Below are 25,355 nucleotides of genomic sequence, written 5' to 3'. Positions count from 1 at the left end.
GCTATGAAGAAGGATGCTGAGGGGGAGATTGTGAAGTTTAAGGCCCGGTTGGTTGCGCAGGGTTTTGCGCAGGTTCCGGGGATGCATTATGGTGAGACTTTCTCACCAGTGATGCGGACTGAGTCGTTCAGGCTCCTGCTGGCACTTGCTGTGCAGCTAGACCTGGAGATTCACCAGATGGATGTTGTAGGGGCGTATCTTAATGGGGAATTGGAGGAAGAAATCTATATGAAGCAGATACCGTGGTATGAGGATGGGACGGATAAGGTCTTGAGGCTGAAGAAGACGCTCTATGGCCTGAAACAGGCGGGCCGAGTCTGGAATAGACGTTTGCACGCTGCTCTCGTCAATCTGGGCTACACTTGTTTGTTCACGGACTCATGTGTCTACGTTCGGCGCTTAGACGACCAAATCTCTATGATCGCATTCCACGTCGACGACTCCGTGATTTTCACCAATGATGCTCACATGGACCAAGTCAAGGATGAACTTAAGTCTAAGTTCGACACACATGACCTTGGTGAGCTACATCATTTCATTGGGATTAAAGTAACGCGAGATCATACATGCAAGTCCATCACCATCTCTGTCAGGGACAGCTCCGAAAGCGGCGAGGTCCCGGTGCGAGGGACTCAATGGGACAGGTGTCGGCTATGCGTAGCGGCGGTCCCATCGTGGGGTGAGCATCCCCGACCACTGAAGTGGGAAGTTGAGTTATCATTAAAAGGGGAAAGCTATGGTACTTACCTGAAGTGGGAAGTTGAGAAGAAGGCTGCTTCTTCTGTTCCCACCCCAGGCGCTATTATATACATGCGGTCAGGGTCATGTGGGAGAAGCCACGTCATCTCTGCACACAGCTGCGCCTCCCCGGGTGTCTCCACGGGAGATCCCGGAGGTGGCCGCTCAGTAGGCAGGAGTGTGTGCGCGGCGCGTGCGGCAATCAGGGGAGTGGGGTTAGGTACATAGTGGTACATGGAGAGAAGGGAAATCGACCGTAGAATAGAAATAGAGAGAAAAGGGGAAAGTGAGGAAGGAGGGGCAGGGGGTGATAGTGGGGAAGGTGGAGTAGGGCAGTACGGCGCAGGGTGCGGCACAGGGTCAGGTGGGTGTGCCCTGACAATCTCCCAGTCATCCTATACCCACGAAGTCCTCGAACGGGCTGGGATGGTCGACTGCAACGTCGAAGACCTACCCATGTCGCCCAAGAGGAAGCTTTCCCCATTCCCTGGCCCCCGTCCAAACTACCCTTACCTCACTATGGTCGGATCACTTATGTGGTTGGCTATTAACACCTGTCCTGACATCGCATTCGCCACTCAACATCTTGCCCAATTCAACATGACATACGGACCTGATCATGTTCATGGTGTCAAGCGTGTCTTACGTTACCTTAAAGGCACTGTCAATCACGGGATCGTGTATAGGAAATCTGACTCTGGTTTTGCTGCCGAAGGTTTTGCTGATGCTGACTATGCAGAAGACTTCGATCACCATTCCATTACCGGGGCCGTGTTTGTCATGTCTGGTGGACCGATTGCGTGGACGTCGAAGAAGCAGGGCACTATCGCCCTTTCTACGTTGGAGGCCAAATATGCTGCTATCAGCCATGCTGTTCAGCACATACTTTGGCATAATATGCTTATGGCAGAACTAGGTTTTGAGGCCCCGCGTCCATTCAGACTTAACAGCGATAATCGAGGAGCGATAGTGTTGTTGCGTGACCCTCAGTTCCATGGCCGCAGTAAGCATATTGATATCCATCATCATTTTATTTGTGACCACGTCGAACGTGGAAATATTTCTATTTTTCACATCTGTTCTGAAGATAACTTGGCTGATATTTTTACTAAACCGCTTCCAAACCCGTTTTCACCAAATTTGTTTCTTCACTAACGGACGACGTCATGACTTGAGGGGGAGTGTTGTTTGAGCAAGACATGACGACGCGCCGGTACGCATATCATGCCCATATCGGCTATCCGATATGATACCCTTTTCCCATGTGTTTCGTGTTTCACTGTTGATTGCCTTCCACATGTAGCGCTGTTGCGTATCTCACTTTCTTATTACTTTTGTCTGATATCCATGTTATTTTTTAACTACTTATACCGCTGTGCGGTTACAATATCAAGTTGGTTGTTCCCCACTATCCGAGTGTCCCCGCTGAGAGCTTCATAACAACATGAATCGTGTGTGTTGGTGTTGGAAAACACCGCGCTAGCGCGGCCGTGCGAGTTTTCGTACAGCCACATTCCCACGGCCGAGCGAGGAACTCGCCCGGCCAGCCACATCTATTTATTCATTCTTTTGTATTCATTTCGGACTATCCCGCTCCCAAACTACATGGGAATTACCGCTCTTTGAATCACTTTTTCCCTCAGTTCTCTTTCGCATTATTTGCTTGAGACTGAGGTTAGCAACATCATTCCTTTATTTCAATCTATACTTATATACTGTATATTACCTCTAGTTGCCCCGCTTTGCTAGGTAATATATTCGAGTTCTCTTTCGCATTATTTGCTTGAGACTGAGTTGCCCCGCTTTGCTAGCAATCTCATATTACTTTAGTTGGAAGAGACAGTGGGGCCCAGGCCGCATCCCTCAATACCCCAAACGGTGTAATCTGCGCAAGGTCTATGGAGGTCAGGTGTAGTGGGTGGTGGAGTGCCACCCCCATTTGACCACATTCATACCCCATCACTCCTATATCACGCGACCACATGCAAACGGGACATAGCCACCTGATATCCGGGCTCGGATATCACCTCAGATATTTTGCCTCGAAACACAGTGAATTATTCTACATGTGGTAATGATTATGGGTGATACATTTGCACAATCAGCCGGAAGTAATTCAACTAGTACTACAAAATGACCAATGACCAGCATCACAAGCTCCGCCAGGGTACATACTCCTTACAGCATCCCGCATAAATTCTTCATCAGGCTCAAACATTGCAGGGACATCCTTTGACAACTTCAGCAAGGCATCATATGTTCCGTCATCCTGGGACCGAATGGTGCGAAAAGTCCTTGAAGAAGTCCCGGCACACCAAATATCAAATGAGGTGAAGGCACTCGTGCGGACCTGTTTCTCTTGCCTTGATGGCTGCACCCGCTCAGGTGGCATTATAACAGAAACTTTGGATTCCTTCGATGCCAGTGCATTCACCATCCGAATCACTGGGGGTGGTCCTGTCGACTTGGCAAAAATTCCAAGTTCGAACGGGTCCATCTTGTCAAATAAGTGTCCCGTCGGGCTGGTCCCGTAAGAGTGATCATTCTTCGACTGTATCATGAGGACAGACATATTGTTCCTTCGTAGTATGGTGTCTTGATAAAGAATGGGAATGACCACATCAATGCCATGTTGATTATCCGCACAGACAACTCCGACACCCCGGGCGGCAAGCTTAAAGAGATATTGGACAGAGAGTACCTTGAAATCATAAACCTTAATGAAATGCGTAACGTAAATGCGTGAGCTCTTGAATGTATCAGCAAATGCGTCGTTGCAACTGCCTGTCAGCAGCCTTGAGGGCAAAGAATCCTTGATCGACTTGTGATAGATGTCGTGGGTAAAGAGCGCCTCGAACAACGAGGTCACCATGACCCCCCCTGGCTCCCATCTCCCTTCCCTGGACATAAGGTCATCTACGGTGTCGAGAATAATGTTGCACGTAATGAGTTCTCCCCGATCTCCCTTACTCATTCCAGGCCACTCCAAAATGTCTCGTAACATCTGACAGGACCGGACCTTATCCCGGATGGTGCACAAGATGATGGCCGCGGCCTCGGTGAGGATCGGCTCCGAGGCTGCAACCGTAACGACAGACTCAAATCCATCCTTGACACCCAAGCATACACGCATGTGCCTCTCGACTTGGTTCATCTGGTTCCTTACTGCCAACGTTCGGTGCCGACCAAAGTAAATGCTCGTATTGAAGTCCAGCACAAGGCGATGAGACATCACGGCAAACTTTTCATCGAGGGTCAAGTCATCCTTTTCCCACGCACGGCAGAGAAGTTTCTGGACAGCAAATACGGTGATTGTGGCTTTGACGCGTTCTCCGCCCTCTTGGTAGCGTGTCAGCCATCTACAATGACATAAAGTTATTATAGTGAAGAAAGATCTGGGAGAACGTACAAGGGACGACCTAATGATAACCTGTACGGTAACTTAGTGACATCATCCAAAGTCATGCCCTCACGAAACTTCATCGCCATGCGATCGAAACCTAGTGCGCTGAACGGTTTGACACTGGCAAGTTTGCCTTGGAGAATGCGGCTCGATGGATCAAGGGAAGGTGGTGGGGAGAATTGGTCAGACTTTCCTGTTGTGGATAAGAAGAGGGTCCAGATAGGGAACGACCGTAAACCCCGCAAAGCGCGTCTGATCGATGAGAATGCGGACCACCTCCTACCAGTATTTGAAGGCGCCAAGGTGTGGGCTTCATCAAATGCCAAAGTCAATATGGGAGTATGCTGCGTTCTGAGCTCGAAATGAGGGTCGATCTTCCCTAATACTTGTCGGACGACAGTATCAAGTGCAACCATGCCTTGTGTATAAAAAAGACATTGATTAGTCAAGACCATGCTTAGGGAAGTAATGAGGAATACCATTTGTGTTTGTCGTGAACTTCCCGGGCGGTGTTTTCTGTTCTGAAGGAGTCATTGGCCTAATATTTGAATATAGCTGCCTCGATTATGAGTGACCTAGCGGCGACACAAAACAGGGACTTGCCTCCTCCGCTCTGGCCAATACCTCCTCGTAAAACTGCACACGTAGAGGAGCTTGGTGTCCAAACCGCTGTCCAAGTGTCATAAAAAGTCGAAACTGCCCGGCAAGGGATTTAGGATAGTCCATTAATGCCGCTGACTTCTCGGCCGGTGAGAGCACAGAAGAGGAGGCGATAATACTTTTTATTGAGTTATGTGGTCCAATAACGTTGGACACCCTCTCGAACAATGCAGTGAGAAATGCGCTGAAACGAGTATCGCTTTCATGCTCTTTAAGGCCAATCCTTGTGAACCAATTCAAGACATCATGGTCAGGAGCCGGATATCCTAGATTGAAACATTAGAATCACACAGAAGAATACGGGAAGAGAATATCACCTTCAGCTCCCTGACGGAGATTGAAGGGGACTACAAAGTGCTTCTTGGAGAACTCGTCGACCATTCGCGATTTCCCCATGCCAGAGGACTGTACGATTGGTAAGAGGCGAGCATATGTATCAACAATATCTTGTCTCATCATGTACTGGTAAAGAATGTTGGCAGCGTCTCCTCTGTATTTGGAAGACCACGACTTGACTGCCGCTGGAAGGAGGTCGGAAAGGAATGACACAAGCAGGCGACGCTCTACCCACCATCTTCGGATGATTGAGAATCAAGTATCGCTTCAGGGTCGGGAGGACCCGCAGGCTGGGCGGTTGGAAGAAGAATTTCTGTAACGACCACAGTTTATCAGAGCCATCCAACGACGCCCAAAGCCAACGGTGCATACCCAAGTTTCGTATCTCCTTGAACGATTGAGCCTCCCATGCTTCATCTAACCTATCCCCCAACTCCGGATGTTGTGCGATTAAATCATCCAGTGGCGGTAAACTTTTCGAGTCGAGTACTCCGTCTGATTGGAGGACAATTTCTTTGAGAAGAAGAAGACGAAATTGATTTCTGGAGAGATTCTCGGCAAACTTGAGCATGAACTCCATGACAAGTGCGTCAAGCGTTATGTGGGTGGCTTCGTCCAGGACATTGGGATGAACCGCGAGAGTCGTGGGTGCACGTTTAGAGGAGGGCTCACCCACTGACGGGCCAATCTCCAAATTGGATCTCTTTAGAGCTGACTGATTTGGGAGCGGGACTTGAATTTCGCGACTGCCGTGCGGATGTTGCTGGGGAGGCGTCAAGTTTCCTGGAGAATCCCCGAAGGCAGGCTCGGTGACTTCCACCGACGAACCTCCGATGTGCAGAGGTTCTTCTTCCATCAGTGTTTCTGGGGCCAAGGCATCTAATGGAACGGCTCCATGCCTACCGCTTCGCAAATTCGGCATGTTGCAGCGTATTTAGTAGAGTAGGAGGACTTGAGATGGACAGTCCCAAGCCGATCGAGGAATGCGAACTGTAAATGTAACAACAACTACAAAGAACCCCGGCATACTCCGAGCCCCGAAAGTTGGCGCACGCGACCGCAACGTCGTTAAACTAGCAGGGTAAAACAATACGTTCTAAGTACACAATAAACAACAGAAAATTGGCATAAGATACGGGAGGGACCACCAGCTGAAAGAAAAAAAAAAGAAAGTCCCCTGGACCCCGACAAGGCAATCATATTAAGCCTAATACGCTGTCGGGTAGGGGCTAGGAGCAGGGTACACGTTAAACTTTTACAGTTTCCTGTATCCGGGTAATCCCGCAAGGATAAGGCTCATACTGCCGCGAAGTACTCATACAGAAGTACCGCTCGCCCCACATCGAATACCAGCGGAAGTACATGTGTATCCTCACGGACTCCTAAACAATACCATAACATACAATAACGTACAAATAATACCCCACACAGCAGTCCCTCCCCGAACAGCCAATATGCAAGATAGCCCTCTATCATCACCGTCGCCCACTAAATACCTTGAGGAAGATGACACTATGGTAGACGACTCCCCAAACAAGTCATACCGACAAAGTACCCCCGCGACTTCCCGACCATGACCGAACCACCCTTGTCCGTACTCCCACCTACCACCTTCATACTCGAAGTAACCAAACGCCAGAGGTCCCCCGAATCGGCCAACATACAAGGGCCGAGCCTCGCGCCCCCACCCCCCCTACTGAAGGAAGGGCCGGCAACACCTCTACTGACAACCACATGACGGCCAACACCCCAAATCCTATCACTACACCCAACCTCCCTCTCGAACTCCCATACGACACCCGAATCCCGGCCACGGCAGACGCCCCGGACTATGTAACAGCGGCAGCCCAGCGCCCACAAGATGGGAATGACCTCTTCAACTTCGTTGACCTCGACTGCGAACTGACCGACTTCCAAGCCCACGGCGCGTGACCCGCAAGAATTCTTGCCAATATCAGCGACGACCGCCTCGCTCAATGGAGATCCATCTCGAGAACTATTCTATCATACCTGCTAGACGCCAAACACAACGCCGAAAGTAACCAGAAATTCAGGAATAATCTGACGACCTTTCTTAAAAGGGCCTTCCCTCAATCAGGCCCAAACATTACGGTCCGTCCGCCGACGGCCCAAACCCATGACCAATCTGGAACCCCTTGGGGCTTCCTCGTGGAAGGCCTCCACCCCTCACATATCAATACCCTCATAGCTGGCCACCTATGGATAAGCCGCGCGATATGCTTTATCGCGATCGACTTCGCCAACTACAGACCATCCAGATATGTAGTCTCCCTACGCGGGCTCGGAGTGAACCTAAATGAAAAGGACGACGTGGAAAAGGCCATTACTCAAAGAATCCTCGAACATAGATCACCATTCAGAAACTTCCTGGAAAAAGCCAACCTAAATGAGGATGAGATTAACTGCCTAGCGAATAGATGTGCGGCCATCCCATGAGGCTACTCCAACTCCAACCACGGGGGTCTCAACCCATCTGAACGTAGGAACCCAACCTCCGATGCAAATGTCACTCTATGGGAAATCCACCTCCCCCCCCCTTTCTTCAAAGTCCAAGACCCCACCCCCGGGGACATGAATAGTATCCACAACCTATGGATTCAACTGTTCAAACAAACCTCGTTCTCCACCCCCACAAGCAACAATGGGTCTGCCAGTGGCGACCATATTTTCTGCCATACGTGCAAAGGGATTGACCACACATTCTCGGTGTGCCCAATTCATGAGCACCACATCTGGCGCGAGCTCAACCTGGGTCCGAGTAACATCCCAACCCCGGACCGACCCACGCACCACCCTGTGAGACGTGGCCACAGTAGGTACCCTGGCCGAAATAGCAGACACGGAAGATACCATGAATAAATAATAGGGTAAAGTCGCATTACACTACTACAATGGCAACCCAGTCCGCTGCCCAATGTACCTCTCCCCCCATATAATAAAAAATGATCATGCTGAAAAACCCGAGAAAAACACACTGGCACGCCCAAATTTACTGGACCGAAAGGTGACAGGAAAGCATGCCAGCCCCCCCTCCCCACAACAATTTCCCAAATGGCTGGCAACCAATGGGAACTAACACAACCACCAGTGAACAACTAAGTCTAACCAAAAGAAAACCCAGGAAGGATCCCCAATCTCCTTACGCACGCTCATCTGGTAAAAGGCCTCTGCCCCCCAAGGATGATCAGTTTATGCCGTTTAATGAACACCCCATGAAGGGGGCAGTGGATCGAAAAACGGAGTCTCCCAAAAAACCCCTCTGCCTAAGGGGTGGCAATGGACCGCCAAAGAACCCATCTACCAACCTAAAAATAGGTGCCCTCAACATAAAAGGGGCTAATAGCCCCGTGACAAGGAATAAGTGGCCAACCATCCTACAGAAAATGAAACAAGAAAAATACGGCATCTTTTGCCTCTCCGAAACCCACATAGACCAGCCACAACAGGCCTACCTGGACAGCACATTCAGTGCTGAATGGCACATCTCACACTCTTACAACCCAGACCACACCCACTCAGGCGGAGTTGCCATTGTAATAAATAAAAACATAATTAAGAAAGACCCATCCATATCGAGAAGCATAATCCCTGGCCATGCCCTCCTCACTGAAATAGAATGGCAAACTAACAAAACCACGAAAATCCTGACAATATATGCCCCTAACATTAACTCTAGCAACAACACCCAATTCTGGGCAGACCTAAGCCAAAAACTAGATGGCACCCCAATCGACATTATGCTTGGTGACCTCAATACGGTAGAAGAGGCCTCTGACAGACTCCCCCCCCACCCAGACCCTGAAGCGGCAGTAATGGCACTCCAAAACTGCACCACCCTAAAAGCCCTCTCAGACGGATGGAGAGCGATGCACCCAGCCCCAGAAAAGAACTTCACCTACGGTCACGCAACTGGAACATCCCTATCGCGAATAGACAGAATATACACCTCCGATGCGATAAGAAACCAAGCACTCACCTGGGAAATCCTAAACCCTGACCTCACGACAGCCGACCACCAGCTGGTCTCAGTTGAGCTACACGATGACCAAGCCCCAAAAATTGGCAGAGGTCAATGGGCCATTCCCCCATACCTCACCAATGACCCAATCTTCCTACAAGAGGTCGAAACAATTGGCAATGAAGCCCTCGAGGAGATAGCAAGGCACAACAATGCCCAAATCACCTTCCAAGAATTTATAACGGCAGTGAGACTCCTAGCCAAAAAAATGTCTAAAATAAAATCTGGGAAACTCAACTCAGAAGTAAGACACCTCACACAGAGACGCGACAAAGCGATGAAAAGACTGAATACCGCAGACATAACCCTAGCTGAGATTACACAGATCCAAATACAAAACCTAACTAGAAGGATAAACGAAATTGAGAGAACTAAACAAGCAAAGGCAAAAGGCCGCTCTGGATCCAACAAAAAGCTACTGAGTGAAACCACCAATAAATACTGGTGCAGCTGGGGAAAAGAAAACAAACCCCACGACACCATCCCTGAACTAAGAGTTCCAGGATCCAACCCCCCAACCTATACCTCCATAACTGAAGAAATGTCCACTATTGCGGCCAAACACTATGATGCCGTCCAACACAGAGACCTTACATCCACCCCCAAGGAGCGGGATTCCCACCTAACAATCGTGCTTAATAAAATCCACAACTGAGTCCCACCTGAAACCTCTGAAAAACTTGCCTCCCCCCTGAACCAGGACAACATCGCCAAAGCCCTGAGCCAATCACCCAATGGGAAAGCCCTGGGCCTCAACGGCATCCCAACAGAACTATATAAGAAACTAGACATAAGATGGAGAAAAGAGAACAGCACGGGCCTACACATCGTCGGCCTCCTAACTCTCCTGGCAAATGACATAGAAAAAAATGGGACCACCTGCGCCCAAATATCCGAAGGCTGGCTCTGCCCCCTATACAAAAAAAAAGACAAACAGGAAATTGAAAACTACAGACCGGTAACAGTTCTCAATGCGGAATACAAGGTCATAACAACAGCCTTAATGAATAAACTCTCCCCCATAGCCCCTCATCTAGTCCATAAATGCCAAGCAGCCTTTATCAAAGGCCATAGCATTTTCGACCAAATTGACCTCGTAAACCATATGACAGACCTATGCGAGCTCATAGGTCAGGACAGTGCAATCATCACCCTAGATCAGGAAAAAGCCTACGACTGCATCTGACATGACTACCTCTGGAAAGTCATGGAGAAAATGGGCATACCCCACCCCTACATATTAACTGTAAAAAGCTTATATGTGGCTGCCAAAACTAAAGTTATCCCAAACGGCGTAATAAGCGACGACTTCTCGATATTCAGAGGAGTCCGCCAAGGTGACCCCCTATCATGCCTACTATTCAACATTGCCATAGAACCTCTCTCCATCGCCCTAAGAGACTCTACTGCCCTCCATGGCCTCGAAATCAAAACCCCTTCCCTCTCCCAAAGAACAATCCTATCCTTATTTGCCGACGACACAGCCGTCTTCCTCTCCAAAGACGATGACCTAACCGACCTCTTCTCAATCCTAGACAGCTGGTGTACTGCATCTGGGGCAAAATTCAACCGTGAGAAAACTGTCATCCTCCCGGTGGGAACACTGGAACACAGAGAAAGAACTTACAATGAAAGATGTATAAATCCCCACTCGAATAATAAACTTGAGGACTCAATCACAATCCTGAAAGACGGTCAAACTATGAGATACCTAGGGGCCCAATGTGGCAATAAACCAAACCACAAGGACCCCTGGCCCGCCATCATGACTAACATTGAAAAATCACTCACCCAATGGAACAAAACCTACCCATCCATCAAAGGCCGCCGGCTGATTGTCCAGATGACTATCAGCGGAATGATGCAATTCCACACCCGCGCCCAAGGCATGCCCAAAGAATATGAGTGCCGACTTGACAGGAGAATCTGCGAGTTCATATGGAACTCTGATAGCCCCCCCCCAATCAGCATGAACCAACTCAACCGTCCAAGAAACCAAGGCGGGAAAAATGTGCTAAACATACAAGACAGAAACGAGGCGATCTGCCTCACCAAACTCCAGCGGATCCTTGATAGATCCCCTAAAAGACCCCCGGCCTCCGACGCTGCCGAAGCCATACTAATGGCCACCCTCCCCAAAAAACTACAACCTAATGACCCCGACCGCCCCTACATCCTCGACGTATTCACACAAAAGCCCTTCCTCAAAACACGCTTTCACCATAGAAAGATCCTGGCCGAACTATGTGACACCTTGAACACAGGCGCCAAGTATAACCTGAGAATTGACCACCCTGCTATCGACCTGGAAACCAAACTTAACTGCCCAGCCTGGGCCCACCCCGGCCTGGAAGAGGATATAACTATCAGCGACCGCTCAAAGACGGCATCCTGTCTAAGAACAACTCACAACTGCCTCAGAGTCGGCGACCTCCTAATCCAAACAGACGCCCAAGAGGACCCAACCCATAACCCCACTAAGAACCGATGTCGTTGCCGACCCTGCACAACCTACAGACAAAACGGCTGCAAACCCGGAAGCTTGTTACCAAACTGCAATAAAGATAACCACGAACCTCACGCCCCATTACAACCCACATAGCGACACACACATCATCCCTCCGCTAACCAACATCTCTCAGGAATCCGCAAGACTACATGCCATCGGCGACCCAAAGGACATCAAAACCTTTGACCCAATACCACGCCGCTGCTGTCCACTATACTACCACTTCAGGATCTTTGGGAGAAGCCCCCCCAACCCTCCAGATCCCCTGCCCTCCCATACTCCAATGCCCTGAGACATAGTTGCCTACATGGACGGGTCATGTACACAAAATGGAAACACCAATGCAAAAGCAGGGTACGGCATCTGGTACAGCCCCGAAAACCCGCTAAACACCAGCAAAAGAGTCCACCCTCTTCTCCCACAAACAAATAACATGGCGGAAATGCTGGCGATCCACCATGCCGCCACATATACCGCAATCGACTCGAACCTCCACATCAAGTCCGACTCGGAATGGTGCATCAATACACTCTGCCAGAACCTGAACACCCTTGAAGACCTAGACTATATACACGCCAAACACCATTATGTCACCGAACTGACGGCAAGTGCACTGAGAAGCAGAACTCACCCAACCTCCTTCGAATGGCTCAAAGGCCACACAGGCATCCAAGGCAACAAAGAAGCAGACTCCCTGGCCGCACAAGGCACCCAAGAAGCCCCGGACCCAGGCCCACCCATGAACCCCCCACCACCTCACGTACCCAGCAGTGCCTGCCTATCCTCACTGACACAATCCACTGCAACAAAACTAATATGTAGAGCGAGATTAGCAAAAAACATCGAACACAGTGACAGAGCGGCTGGAAACATTACCCACATACAATCAGCCCTCGAGAGCATAGGGAACAGCACCCCCATGCAAGACAGGATTTGGAAAGATCTAAGCAGCAACCGAAGGGACACATCCCAAGGGATCTACTACCATCATAGTAGGTCTACTATGATCTGAATTGATTTTAAAATTCCCACAGCATAGTAGGATTGAATGGAAAGGACTGAATTGGTTCTGAAAGTCAAGTGGCTCAACTACCGTCATAGTAGGATTTTTTTCTCACGGCTAGCAAGTGAGGATGTCCACTTGCTTTTTTTCTCACGGCAGCAAGTGACGATGTTCACTTGCTTTTTTTCTCACGGCTAGCAAGTGACGATGTCCACTTGCTTTTTTTCTCACACACAGGAAATGAAGGGTAACCTTCTCAACCTCCTGTGAAGCCGCTACAAATGGGAGCCGGGAACTATACAGTTTTCGGCTCTTTGCCAACTTTCCATAATTGGCACCCCCCTGTGGCTGTGATGGTTTCTGGGCGAGTAACTCGCCCAGAACGTTCCCACGGTCTGCATGCATGCGGGATTGTGGAACAGTGAAGGGAAAAATAGGAGAAAATGGGGGAAGGGTACCTGAGGGTGTGTGGGGTCAGGGGCTGTGCCCTGACAGCTAGCAAGTGACGATGTTCACTTGCTTTTTTCTCATGGCAAGCAAGTGAAGATATCCACTTGCTTTTTTTCTCATGGCAGCAAGTGAAGATGTTCACTTGCTTTTTTTCTCACAGCAAGCAAGTGACAATGTTCACTTGCTTTTTTTCTCACGGCTAGCAAGTGATGATGTCCACTTGCACTATTGTCATAGTAGGATTGAATGGAAAAGGCCGGTGCATAGTAGGATGTCGGTGCCATCTTAGTGTCTCTACTACTGTACCCACACGACCAATTACCGGTCACGCATCACACGCACCTTCCGGTCCGGCTGTAAGTGGGCTGTTGTCATGCATCACACTGATGTTCCGGTTGAATGATCCTTGTCACACGATTTTTTTTTTGGCACCCAAGCAGCTGTGTGAAATCGAATTAAAAACAAAAGCCATCCATGACTGCGAGGAAGTGGTTTTTTTTTGGTGCAAAATGTATCAACAAGAAAATTTGCTAGTTGGACATCAGTAGTGTCACACCAACCTTTCCGGTTGCTTGTCACACGTCACAAGGAGAAGCCAGTTGACTATTTTGTGTCACACTCGGAACCTCAGCCGGTAATTGGTCGTGCAGGTACAGTACAGTCATAGTAGGATTGAATGGAAAAGGCAGGTGCATAGTAGGATTTAAGCAAGTGAGGACATCCACTTGTTTTTATTCTCATTCACTGCCTTGTGCACTTGTGTGAGCACGGAAGTGTGAGAAGACCTCCAGACACTGCCACAGTTCTGGGCGAGCAGCTCGCCCAGAATGTTCCCACAGGTCACAGCCACAATTCTGGGCGAGCAACTCGCCCAGAACGTTCCCACAGCCTCCAAGTACTGCCACCCGGACCTTCCCTATGGTCACACTGGTACATTTCCTTTTATGGGTGCCATGGGAGTTGAGATTCCAGACTCGTACCCAGCCATCTCCATTATAAAATCTGGACTAAGTGGTTGTTATTGTTGCAAGTTGATTTCCGGAGTAGGTGATCGGATTTGTGGTTATGTCCGTCACATGTGACTTTTGTATTGTAATGGTAGCTATTTAAATTGTGAGGCTATGCAGACACATTTTTTTCTCTCACTGGGGTGCAGGAAGGATTGAGGTGGGGGGAGGGAGGGCCCGCTCTTCCCTTACTAGATAACAATCCCAGGTTCTCTTACCTGTGTCCAAGGCAGGGTTGTGTTGTGCCCGATAGCACGCCGTTGGGATATCATAGCACAGCATCCCTTGGAACCCTGCATCCTTCCCCCGAGTCGAATCCCTGGTGTGAGCCTTTTCTCTCCTATTTCATTGAGAGCTGAACTTGTCCAGTATAACCGGCATGAAGGTGGGGGAGTTGAGGGTGTCGAAGTTAGTAGACTTCTAGGTAGGAACCCTTTGATGTATCTGGCGCTTACATCTCTCATTCCCGCGCAGCATTCCCGTTCAGCATTCCCATTTTTATTTTATTTTTCCCCTTGTCACACTTTGGCGTATCTGCTGCTCCCTGGGAGTCTCTCTTTTTTATTTTCCATGATCCCCCTTCTCAACTCAGAACATCTACTTCAGATGGAGCCTGCAGATGACTTCTACCAACCCCAATTTTCCCCTTTTGGTGACAATCGTGTTGAGGTTGGGCAAGGCAGCAAAACAAGCTTCCTCATCAGAAGAATGAACAGAGTGAATGCTTGCAACACAGCCTGCAGTAATCGCAATTTCCGTCAGCTCTTCTGACATGATTGACTCTGACTCAACGCTCTCTCTTGCCATTGAAAATGTCGGTCTCAATTCGTTGCAATTTGTATCAACCACTGAATCGTCCATATCAGTCTCGCCTGCTGAAGTTTCCGTATCAGATCCTCTTGGGGAATCCCTTTGATGAGAGTTCAACTCTGTACGACTCTTCACTTAATTTTTCCCGCTTCTGGTTGACTTTCTGCCCTATTTGCGCTCAACCGCATTTCCAGACTCTCATTTAGTTTTCTGGCGATCAGATTGATGGTGTCTGTGATCTATGGCGGTGGGTCGCTTTGTGTACGCCCTTAGCCTCCATTTCAATGCCTCACGTTGGTCCAATGCGCTGTCAGCGCTCAAGTTGGGTGATTTTGGCCATAGGCGTCTTTGGGTGGGCTGCTTTGTGACGGCCTTCTGTGTCATTTTTGGCCGATTTGGCCGGTCCTTTGGGCCATTGGCCCGGATCTTACATTAGGACCTTCATCCTAAGCTGGTGGACGATCTGCTGCCGTTCAAGCGATTTTGTCGACGGGGGATGAGTTTTGGCTGGTTTGATGATTTTTGGTGCATTGGTCATAATTTTCCCCCTTTCCATGCCTTTCTCCCCCCTTTAACTCGCCGTTCTGATGTTCTGCAACGCCCTTAGAACCTATTCCCACATCTGATCCCCCCATTCCTCAATTTGCATCATTCATATCCGCCCAAGCCCGCATGTCCGCAGTTGCCGGTTCAGTGATCTCGACATTACACGCTTCAACAAACAAGAGTTCAACAACAACGACAATGTCTTTAGCGTCTGCCCACCTGCTTGCTACGGTCGTTGCATCTGACCGGGCACCCCACTCCCCCTTCCCTAGCGTCAGAAACGCTACCGGTCCTGAGGCATGCATTGCCCAGTCGCTTCATCGGAGTCATGGCATGCTGATTCTGACGCTAAGGAATCTACACTGTCTCTTGACCTCGACAATGTAAGTATCGGTTCCCCCATATCTCTGTCTCGATCTCGCCACCAAATTCACCATCTCAACCTCTTTGGCTCAAGCACTTCAAACTCTGATTACATGTTTTTGCCACCTGTGTAACTCCAACTACTGCAATGAGTGATGATCCCATGCTGCGAGGTTTGTAATGGGGACGGCAAATGAAGGGAGAGTAATATTGTAACTATGTAATACAAGTACTCTGAAACCATGGGTTGTTGGTCACTCAATCAAATCATTGAATGCACCGATTTTTTTGGCACCTTGGTAATATTGTAGAAAGGGGCTCGCGAAAATGATGTTGTTGGAAGCGAGGCAGGCCAGGATGGACAGGCAGGTGACATGGCGAGAGCCACCGAAGATGCATGGAGCCGAAACGACAGGATGGGGGTTGGTGCGTGGTGCAAGAAAAGAGGTGAGATGAACATTGCCAACATGTGGCAGTTGTATCGCACCAATATTGGCCGGTGGAAGTGACAATGTCGGAGGAAGGGGGAATGGGGTGGGCTGTGTCGAGGTGAGCAAAAAGGCGAGCGATGAACGCTGCCGATATTGGGCCATTTCACCACACATAAGTCATGTCTGAATAAGTAGACATGAAAACTTGGCAATGAGGCGATAAGATAAGAAAAAAGCCAAACGCACTGAGATCGAATACGATACCATGTCCGCTCCATCCAAGCAGGTAAGGCTCCGGATTTACGTGCCGGGGGGGGCGAAGTGCTCGCCTGCAACCGGGCGGCTTTGTCTTGGCATAAGGTACGGTTGAAATCCCTGTCTACGTAGGCAAGTACATAGCAGGACGCAAGGTCGCTCACCGAGACGAGCAATGCCAGGCTGCCAGCTCGAGCATGGTGCGCACCGTTGGACCACTCACGAAAACCGCCAAACTGCACCGTCTCCATCAATGCCAAGACGTCGAGGTTCCACCAGAGCCCAAAGAGGCTGTCAATGTCTATGGGAATGGCACATACACATTCCGCCGTTGCTCGAAAACCACGAATTTTCGTTAGTTTCGCCACGAAATATGATGGAGTGTTTGCAATCGGTTTCTCCTCGCTTTCCCAGCACTGGTGTCGAGCCCTGCGCTGCGTTGGTAATCTTGCTTTGATGATGGTTCGACGGCATCAGTGCTGGGTAACCCAACAAACCTACAGTCGAAGTTAAACAGCACGAAAAATCTGTTTTATGAAAATTCACAGCAACACGAGCGAGGCCTGCAGCGTGCAAACGGCTGGGTCACAGAGATGTTGTCAGCGTAACATGGAATGTATAGCACAACACCATCCGGTGCTCACGGATGCCCACTGAGTGAAAGAAGCCATAACACTTCATGCAGCTCAGGCATCTCGTTTGGTTTTGTGCCACCAATCGGCCCACGGAACAGGTTGCCATGGTCGTTGGGCAAACTCATATCCTGGCACAACGCAAAAATATTCATGGTCAGAAATCGTACTAGTGTGATTGGGCTGGGAGAATGGATCTATTTCTGCAGGTGTGGTCTTCCTGGCATGAGAGATCAGTTTGAGATGATGGTAATCGGCATCCTCGCACCTCGGTGCAAGCCGATTGAGTCATTTATTGTGACGTCAGCATTCATTGGCAGGCCAGCCCTCTGTGATGATTATTTGGTGAAGTTGGCACAGTTTGAATGGCCGTCACAACGGCTGTTGCCGGTTTTCCGAGAACAGTTGCCCATGGCCACTTCCATCACTCTTACTTGCTTGGCGGTTGACCATGGAAGAAACCACCTCGCTGCCGTGTTTTTTTCTCTGAATGTGTCGCCTCGCAAATCTGTTGACTTCCTTTGCGACACTATGAAGTTTAAATTAGCCCACCAACCGGATCATCTGGATGCAAACCAGCTGGTTTTGTGGAAGCTCTCAGCATGCGATATGATTCCGCTAAGCCACAGCCAAGGCAAGACTGAACATTGGGTTGCAGCATCTTCGCCCGCATGCCCAATGAACCTCCATGAATCCGAGTCACCACTTATAGCCTGGTTTGACGGTTGTGTGTACCTGTAAACTATGTCAATCAAGCTTGCAACGTATCAAGATTCAATATTGTATCCTAGTCGCCCATGGCTGGAGTACACATACAGCTCGCATCGCTGCATACCGGTGCCAACCGGCTGTGGCTTGCTTTTACCACAAGTTACACGCTACTTGGATTATATATAAGCCGTATGCTTATCCATAGGCCACGCCTGTGTCTTGCTGGCTGCGATCCTCATCTTCCTGACTTTTCGACAGGATGAACCAGCACAACACCATTTGAGAGCGATTGATTTTCACAGTCAGCCCTCCTTCTGCTCCCTCTTAGGGCTCATGTAAATATATGTGACAAGTTTGGTAGCAATGCGATATGCTCAGAGTCGACATCGGGCAAGTCAAGAAAGTGCAGATTTGCACGTTGAGCACCTCGTAGAGGCTCCCCAAGCCTGCATCAAGCCGAGTCAGACACATGCGAAGTTTAAGAGTTGATAATGGTGCCAAGGCTAGGATGTTGGATTACCAGAACCCCACAGATGCCCCGAAGCAACGCCCTGAAACGACAGCGGAGGAAGCGGACAGAGGGGATGATGCATTTCCTGCTTCGACTTTCGCATGCAGGATTGAAATTTCGAGCAAAGTCAACTGAGCGTGATGATCCAAGCATGTAAGCAACGTTAGTCGCGAGCCATTGAAACAAGAGGTCAGAAGTGGGAATGGGCATACTTACTGATCAGTCCAAATCCTTCTAATCGACCAGTGGTTCTCCTGAAGGCGATATCAGCACCAATTGCATAGTAGCCTAAATCCACGGGTCAACAACTAGTAGTGCTGGAGAAGAATCACATACCAAGCACATACTGAGCAGGGCCATAGGCCCGCGAGTCTTGTCAGCGAGCTTCTCACGAGGATGTCTTCCGAAAACAACATCCTGTACATTCTCACGACCTGTCTTGGAAATCCCCAGTGGATATGCCACAGCAACCGCGGCACGAATACTGGGTCTTTCCGACCTGATCTTGGCCTCCTCTTGCAGTTGGCCTGCTTATTCCGGGGGGAGGAGAAATGTCCATTGTTGTCCCAGAATGCATGAAGGGATTTTCAGTACCAGATGAGTTCGGTGGAGTCCAGAGAATTGCACCCTGTACTACGGGCCAGATGAAGCTAGCCATCTCGTGCCTTCTCTGGCTAACCACCTCCAAATTTTGCCTCGTTTGAATCTGAAGGTGTCAAGGGTGTAAATGTCATTCCACCTATCTCTGCGATTTTACCGGATGTGCCATCTTTCCCGTCCATTTCTTCTCTGCCGATTTTGGTTTCGCCTCCTGCCCCAAGTTTCCCCCCGTTGCTGCCCCATCCATCGCCCCTGCTCCTGCTCTACCTCTCGTGTCATCTCATTACCCACCAACGCCGTACCTGCGTCACTCTGCTCCCCCTCTTCCTGATGCCATCTCCCCTGAGGATATGGCGAAAGCTAAGAAGGCTGCGAAGTACGCTATTAATGCGCTTGATTATGATGATCTTGATACAGCCAGGAAAGAACTCGTAAAGGCATTGGCTATTTTGGGCGTTTCTGTCGAACTTTTAGAATCTCGCAATTTATTTCTTATACATACCCCTCCCTTAATTTGAGTTCCTCATTGGTGTTCTCCGGTTTGAGACTATGTGCTCTGTACGCCTTTCGCTCCGCCTAGTTTGTTTTGGGTTTCATGCGTTCATCTTTCTCTCGACCCTCGTCCCATACATTATTGTAGCACATTCACACTCTTCCCCGTCCCATTATTGTCTCTGTTCTTCTCAATCTACCCCCACCTTGGGGCTTTGCTGTCAGCTACAAGTTTTGTCTGTTTCCCTTTTCCTTAAATCCGTCTAGCGCCAAAAGTGGACTGATATTCTGACCGGTATATCGTAACTAGCTTGCTTTTCTTTTCTTTTCCCTTTAACCAGATATCCACCCATTCTAGTAGTACTAGTACGGTTGATCGACTCTGATCAATTCCTTATTCTATTCCGTTTCCCATGATTCCCCTGCTTCCTAATGATGGTCTTTTTTCTGCGTTTGCGCCATTGCCTGTCCCCGGATTCGGGTCTGAGCTGTATGTGGTTTTTGCCGATTTGATTCCATAGACGATTTGCTGTTACCATACGCGAGTTGTCGGGGCCCAGATCGGACCATGTGTAGCACCATGCATAAGAGCGCACGGAGAAGGTTGTTGCGTTGATATGCGGCAGTGCGGCAGTCCCGCGACACCACAACCTGAGGGGATCGGCAATACATGGTAAGGGTGCCTGGTTGGTGTGGCGGGGTGACGGAGTCCGCTGGCTTGTGGTGTCGGGATTATCGGCTGTACTGGATGGCTATGTACCTACAGTGTTTATGAACCTCCGCCTCTTCCGCGTGCTCCGGGTCGATCGCGCTCCCCTGTTCCCTTGGGTGGTGCAGCATGGCGCCCGTTCCTTGGGTCGATTTCTGGAAGAGCGTACAGTAGGACACCTAGCGATGGGGACGACCAAGGGTGGCGGATAGTGATGGAGGATCATGAGTAAGAGTTTGATGACAACATTGCACTTTCAGGGGTGTGGGCGTCGAGTGTTGGTCAGGTCAATGCCACAGCCTCAGGTACGCTGGAGTTAATTATAATCGGTCAATGGCATAGCGTTTGGGCGAGCATGTCGAAATTAATTGCGAAGGGTGCCTACGCTAACCACCAGATACTGGGCAAATGACAGTGACTTCTTCACCCTTGAAGTAAACTTCATTCACATCCCGTTCATCTCAGCATCCACACTCCACGAACTCTCGTTCAAGACATCCTGTAGAGCAGGGTGACGTTCCGCTGGAAGACGAGCGAGCTGACCAAGCGTGAGTGAAGTATCTGGGAAAGGAATCATCTCGGTGTGGAGACCTGTTGCGGATTGAGCAGCTGCAAAGTACAGCACAGTCACAAACTGGTTCCCAGTGTTCTGAGCAGCCGGCAAGGATCTGGACATGACCGATAAAACACGCTGAACTCGTGTCGATCTTTTGATCTAATTCGGAGTTTGTGGAAAAGTGTCTGAAATAATGAAGTTAATTACAATCAACTCCCTCTTTTGCGTGCCCACACTTTCATCGACTGATCTGCTGACTTCGTCATACAAAGAAAAGAGAAAAGGAAGTCTGACCTCTAGGTGCTAGTGCTCATCATCACTCGCGTAAGACACCCACCCATCTATGTCCCAGCGTATCTCTACTTTCCATCCAAGAACCGCGATCGGCGTCTCACAAGTTGATATGAAAGATCGCCATTTCTCGTTTGGCAAATACGGGACCATTATCTTGAGCTCTTTCAGGCACGGAAGTCCTTCAAGGCTCCGTTGGAGGACCATCACAACGTCGTCGTCCGGAAGCTGGAAATAAGGGGAAACGATGCTGAGGTATTCAAGGCACGGAAGGTCATGTCCAGTGAAAACGATGGCCTTTTCATCCAGTAGGTCCACAGATTGGATTGTAAGCGTGGAAACTGGACTGGTCGACTGCCCGAGCGCGGTCAATGCCCCGAGAAGTTTCCCATCCTCTTCACACCATATCAGTCTGACATCTCGTACCGGTCTGCCTGGGACTAGGGCTTTAACGACCTCGCATGGGCCAGTCAGCCCTAAGCTGGGCATTGCCACGGGCTTCGCTTCGCCGCGACTTCTTGGAGAAATCTGGAGACGTCGAAGGGGTCTTGTATATTTTCGGTGGGGTGGTGCGAAAGCTTTGTGCAGTCTTGGCATGATGCTAAGCCGTAATTGTAAGATGTTGGGACAGAGCGTCAATACCCTTGAGAGCAATCCCAAATCCCAAGTCTTATCAACGGTTCTCAAATTGTCAGTGCAGGCTCCGTGCAGAAGAAGCCTCGGTGTCTTCTTCTGGCGTATATTTCTCGGAAGGTCCAACCGGAAATTATGAGCGGGCAGGTCAATGAATAGTGACCACACAAACGATCCCCGCAATTGGCCGAGCGATGACCGATTGGAAGAAACCCAGTGCGATCGTATCGTCCTCAAGTGAAACAATGCGATACATCGCACGTTCAGCGACCGCTTTCCAGTTCCTGCTGACACGTGTCATGGTGCAAAGATCTGCTTTGCGAGTGATATATTCTCCCAAATCCCAAAGGGAAACTTTGAACGAAAGGTTGGGTCCACTGCGTGAGGAATAGCCTATCAAGCATTAGATCTGACTTTATCATTCACGATGGATGGTTGGGAGCGAAACATTCGTTTGATAGCGGAACGGAACTATGAAGGCAAGTCAGTCATGAACAGTCACCAAACCCAATCCATACCTGACAGGATAAGATGACCTGGACGAGGGTTTGGGTCAAAACTAATGAAACCCATAGGGATGGGACCGTGAAACTAACATTTGGATGCTCGTTAGTATCGCAGCGACATCGTGGGTAGGTGACCAGCGATTCTGAAGCAAAGCTCTCCGTTCGCATAAACGTTCGGATGGAGAATATTAGGCAACGGTGGCGGGTAGGACTCGTCGAACGTCAGAAGCAGCTTGAATGTTCCATCGGCTACTTGGTCCGAATATCACTGCATTCCATAGCATGAGGTTGCCATTGCAAGGAGCGCCTGATATTCCCCGAGGTGTGAATCTGACGCCATGCACCATAGATGAGCTTAAGTTCGAATAGGTTCATTGTGCAGCACCCGCACCCCAATAGTACTTAGCAGCTGCTGTAGTGAAGAAGGTCACCACCTAGGGACCCGTCGGACCGCTCACGATTTGACTTGGCAGGAATTAATGTCGCCGGGCGGAGGTCACGGGTCCCCTTCATGTCGGGTGGAGCCGTGAACGCAGACGCCGCGTTGGGAAACCTTTCCTAAGCGGACTTGAATGCGTGGTTGTACGATCATTCAGACTTGCCAATAATCCATGTCTGTCACGCTCCATCTCAACTGCTAGCTACTTGGCGATGATGCTACCCAAGTGTTCCCGGTGGCAATTTCGAGGACAGCGACTGTTGGCATCCTCAAGGAAGCAATCAAAGATAAGAAGCAGGTCGCTTTCCAACACGTTGACGCCAATGACCTCGCACTCTGGAAGGTTTCCATCCCAGTCGACGACAGTTTTGATGCGAATGTTGAACGTGAAAACAAACAAGTACTAGTGTCTGTGAAGAGATTGTCCCACCTTTTTCCGCATCAACCTGATGATCAAAACCTACACATCATTATTCGGTCCCCGCGTGTTGGTGAGTGATAGTCGCGGTGCTTTCTCTGTCTGTGATATATTTTCTCATTCAAGCTCGTCTTTAGTGCCACAATTAGATCCACCTATTCTCGAACTGTATTGTCTCGTTCGTGGCGATGATGCCGACCATATCTTTCCGGTCAAAATTGCGAGTACAGAGTCTGTCGGCACCCTCAAGGAGATCGTTAGGGAGAAGAATAAGTTCGCTCTCGAACACATGGACGCAAAGACCCTCACACTCTGGAAGGTTTCCATCCCGGTCGATGACAGTTTCAAGGAGAATGTGAAGAAGGTTGAACTTGAAGATGCCGGATCGCTATCACCTGTGGATATATTATCCGAGATTTTCCTCCATCCGCCTCAGCGTAGACATCTCCACATTGTCGTCCAGGTTCCACGTATTGGTGAGTGCATGATTGACCAATTATTGTGTTACTCCTAATCTGTTTGACCGTGCGACCGCCCCGCTTTGTACCGCCAGATAGTAAGTTATGGTTTCGTTGGCTCAGCTCAGTTATTGGTATACAAGATTAATTGGCTGTAGCTGCCTTCACTAAATGGCTGGGGACCCCTTCCACCCGTCACGCGTTCCCGTATAAAGGCGGGCTTGTTTCCCAAGCCCGCAAGGAGTATTGTGAGGCCTTTTCACAAAAAGCGCCTTCATCCAAAGGCGTCCACGATACCTTTGCTGCCGACCAGAAGAAGACGCCCCCTGCGTTCGCGTTCAGCCGCCCCCCAATCGCCGACGCGACGGTACCCATTACACTGTATCATCGCATCTTCAGCGAGTTCCAAGATGACTGCAAAACTTACACACCCACCAAGGAAGATCATGATTTCGCCTCGAAGTTCTCCCATTCTATGTCGGCTTTTTTTGAGAATGAGGACGCCAGGGCTCAAACAGCTCGAAATCACTTTTCAGATTATAAACTCGACTTTTTGCCCACCAAAATCAAGTCCTATTGCACTGATGGGGATCTTCGGTATAAAAACCTTTGCTATGCGCTCCTCGAAGTCAAGCAAGAGCTCTCCACGGGCGGTGCTGATCCTCTCTTTGAGGCCGCCTGGTATTATAACGCCTTGACACGGGATCACTCGGTAGATAAAACCCGTTCCTGTCTCCCTTGCTTTATTCTCTACCTCACTGGTGAGTACTACGCGTGTGTTTCCTGGATGTACCCTTAAGTTCATATTCTAGGCGCCCACATTGGCTTTGCAGGTGCCCTCTGGACCATTTACCCTCATGTCCAGGTCCTGGCCCCCACTTTGCCGCTCTTCTACCATGCATCCGACGTCAATATGCGTATGCAAACTGCACGTTTTTTGGGTGCAACAAGGAAGGCGATCTTCGCGTTGAACCACTACTACAAATCCGAACTTCCACAGATAACGGTCGATCCTACCGTCAACTTTCCGTATCCCACCGATTTCATTTCCCTGGACAGCGGCGAGAACTGCGCATTTGAATACTTATCGTGGCTCGACCACAAGAGACTCTTATTCTCTGGTACCGCTGGTGATAAGAAAATATTCATCAAGTTCACCCATCGGTACTCCAAGGATGCACATCTCAAATGCGTCGCATTGAAATGTGCACCTGCTTTGGAGGGCTTTCAGGACATTCCCGGGGGTTGGCATATGGTTGTCATGGGTTTGATTGGTGATGATTATCATGAGTTGCGGTGTTCAGACATGAAAGCCTCGTTCAAATCCGAAATCGAAAGGAAGGTGACCGACCTCCACCAAAATGAATTTGTGCATGGTGACATTCGAACTACCAACATCATGGTCCGGAAAGACGGTAAGCCTGGGATCCTCCTAGTCGACTTTGACTGGGCAGGTAAAATTGGAGAAGTGCGATATCCAATGAACGTGAATGATGTTGAAATCAAGCGACCCGAAGGAGCATCTGATGACCAGCTTATTAAGGCTGAGCATGATATCGCTATGATTGGTTACATGTTTGAGTAGCAGTCAATAGTACATACCGATGGGGATGATGCCCTTTTTGCAGTGGCTCGTGAAATCCTGATTCTGATGCATGGTTGTCCACCACTCGTCCACCAGGGGGTCAGTGAACATGGTTGTGACCTTGTGATGCTATTCTAATCATAGTGAATCATAATACTTGTGCCGTGGCGATTTTTTGGTATCATAAAAAAGAGAAAAATCACACCTTTCCAACAGTGTAATGAGAATAGAAGTCCGGTAAACGATTTAGGAGTTATGTGTCGT

General features: G+C 49.4%; 5 protein-coding genes across 5 annotated transcripts; 2 read left to right on the top strand and 3 right to left on the bottom strand.

Moving 5' to 3' along the window:
• Positions 1-2,851: 2,851 nt before the first annotated feature.
• On the bottom strand, positions 2,852-4,977 carry EI90DRAFT_3085983 (uncharacterized protein; the record flags this gene model as incomplete). The annotated part of the gene is made up of 4 exons (XM_039062169.1): positions 4,745-4,977; positions 4,621-4,696; positions 4,148-4,559; positions 2,852-4,097 (listed from the first exon to the last, which is right to left on the bottom strand). Exons 1-4 carry the CDS (start codon positions 4,865-4,867, stop codon positions 2,855-2,857), a joined length of 1,854 nt encoding a protein of 617 aa, XP_038909229.1. The 5' UTR covers positions 4,868-4,977.
• EI90DRAFT_222065 (uncharacterized protein) lies at positions 4,885-6,119 on the bottom strand. Its single transcript, XM_039052716.1, has 7 exons — positions 6,041-6,119; positions 5,810-5,983; positions 5,510-5,632; positions 5,373-5,450; positions 5,265-5,322; positions 5,119-5,206; positions 4,885-5,067 (listed from the first exon to the last, which is right to left on the bottom strand). Exons 1-6 carry the CDS (start codon positions 6,057-6,059, stop codon positions 5,149-5,151), a joined length of 510 nt encoding a protein of 169 aa, XP_038909228.1. The 5' UTR covers positions 6,060-6,119; the 3' UTR covers positions 4,885-5,067; positions 5,119-5,148.
• A 14,945-nt stretch (positions 6,120-21,064) lies between these two features.
• Positions 21,065-21,986, bottom strand: EI90DRAFT_3134225 (uncharacterized protein; the record flags this gene model as incomplete). The annotated part of the gene is made up of 2 exons (XM_039064645.1): positions 21,065-21,784; positions 21,858-21,986. The coding sequence occupies 2 exons, from the start codon at positions 21,984-21,986 to the stop codon at positions 21,065-21,067; spliced, it is 849 nt and encodes a 282-aa protein (XP_038909227.1).
• An 852-nt stretch (positions 21,987-22,838) lies between these two features.
• Positions 22,839-23,562, top strand: EI90DRAFT_2944264 (uncharacterized protein; the record flags this gene model as incomplete). The annotated part of the gene is made up of 2 exons (XM_039055313.1): positions 22,839-23,115; positions 23,198-23,562. Coding segments are annotated over 2 exons (642 nt in total), but the record flags the coding sequence as incomplete, so codon positions are not given.
• A 287-nt stretch (positions 23,563-23,849) lies between these two features.
• On the top strand, positions 23,850-25,091 carry EI90DRAFT_2944133 (uncharacterized protein; the record flags this gene model as incomplete). The annotated part of the gene is made up of 2 exons (XM_039055309.1): positions 23,850-24,267; positions 24,319-25,091. Coding segments are annotated over 2 exons (1,191 nt in total), but the record flags the coding sequence as incomplete, so codon positions are not given.
• Between the last annotated feature and the right edge of the window lie 264 nt (positions 25,092-25,355).

Source organism: Cantharellus anzutake, assembly GCF_015039405.1.
Source record: "Cantharellus anzutake strain C23 chromosome Unknown EI90scaffold_115, whole genome shotgun sequence".
NCBI lineage: Eukaryota > Fungi > Basidiomycota > Agaricomycetes > Cantharellales > Hydnaceae > Cantharellus > Cantharellus anzutake.
This window is presented reverse-complemented; position numbering and strand designations above follow the sequence as displayed.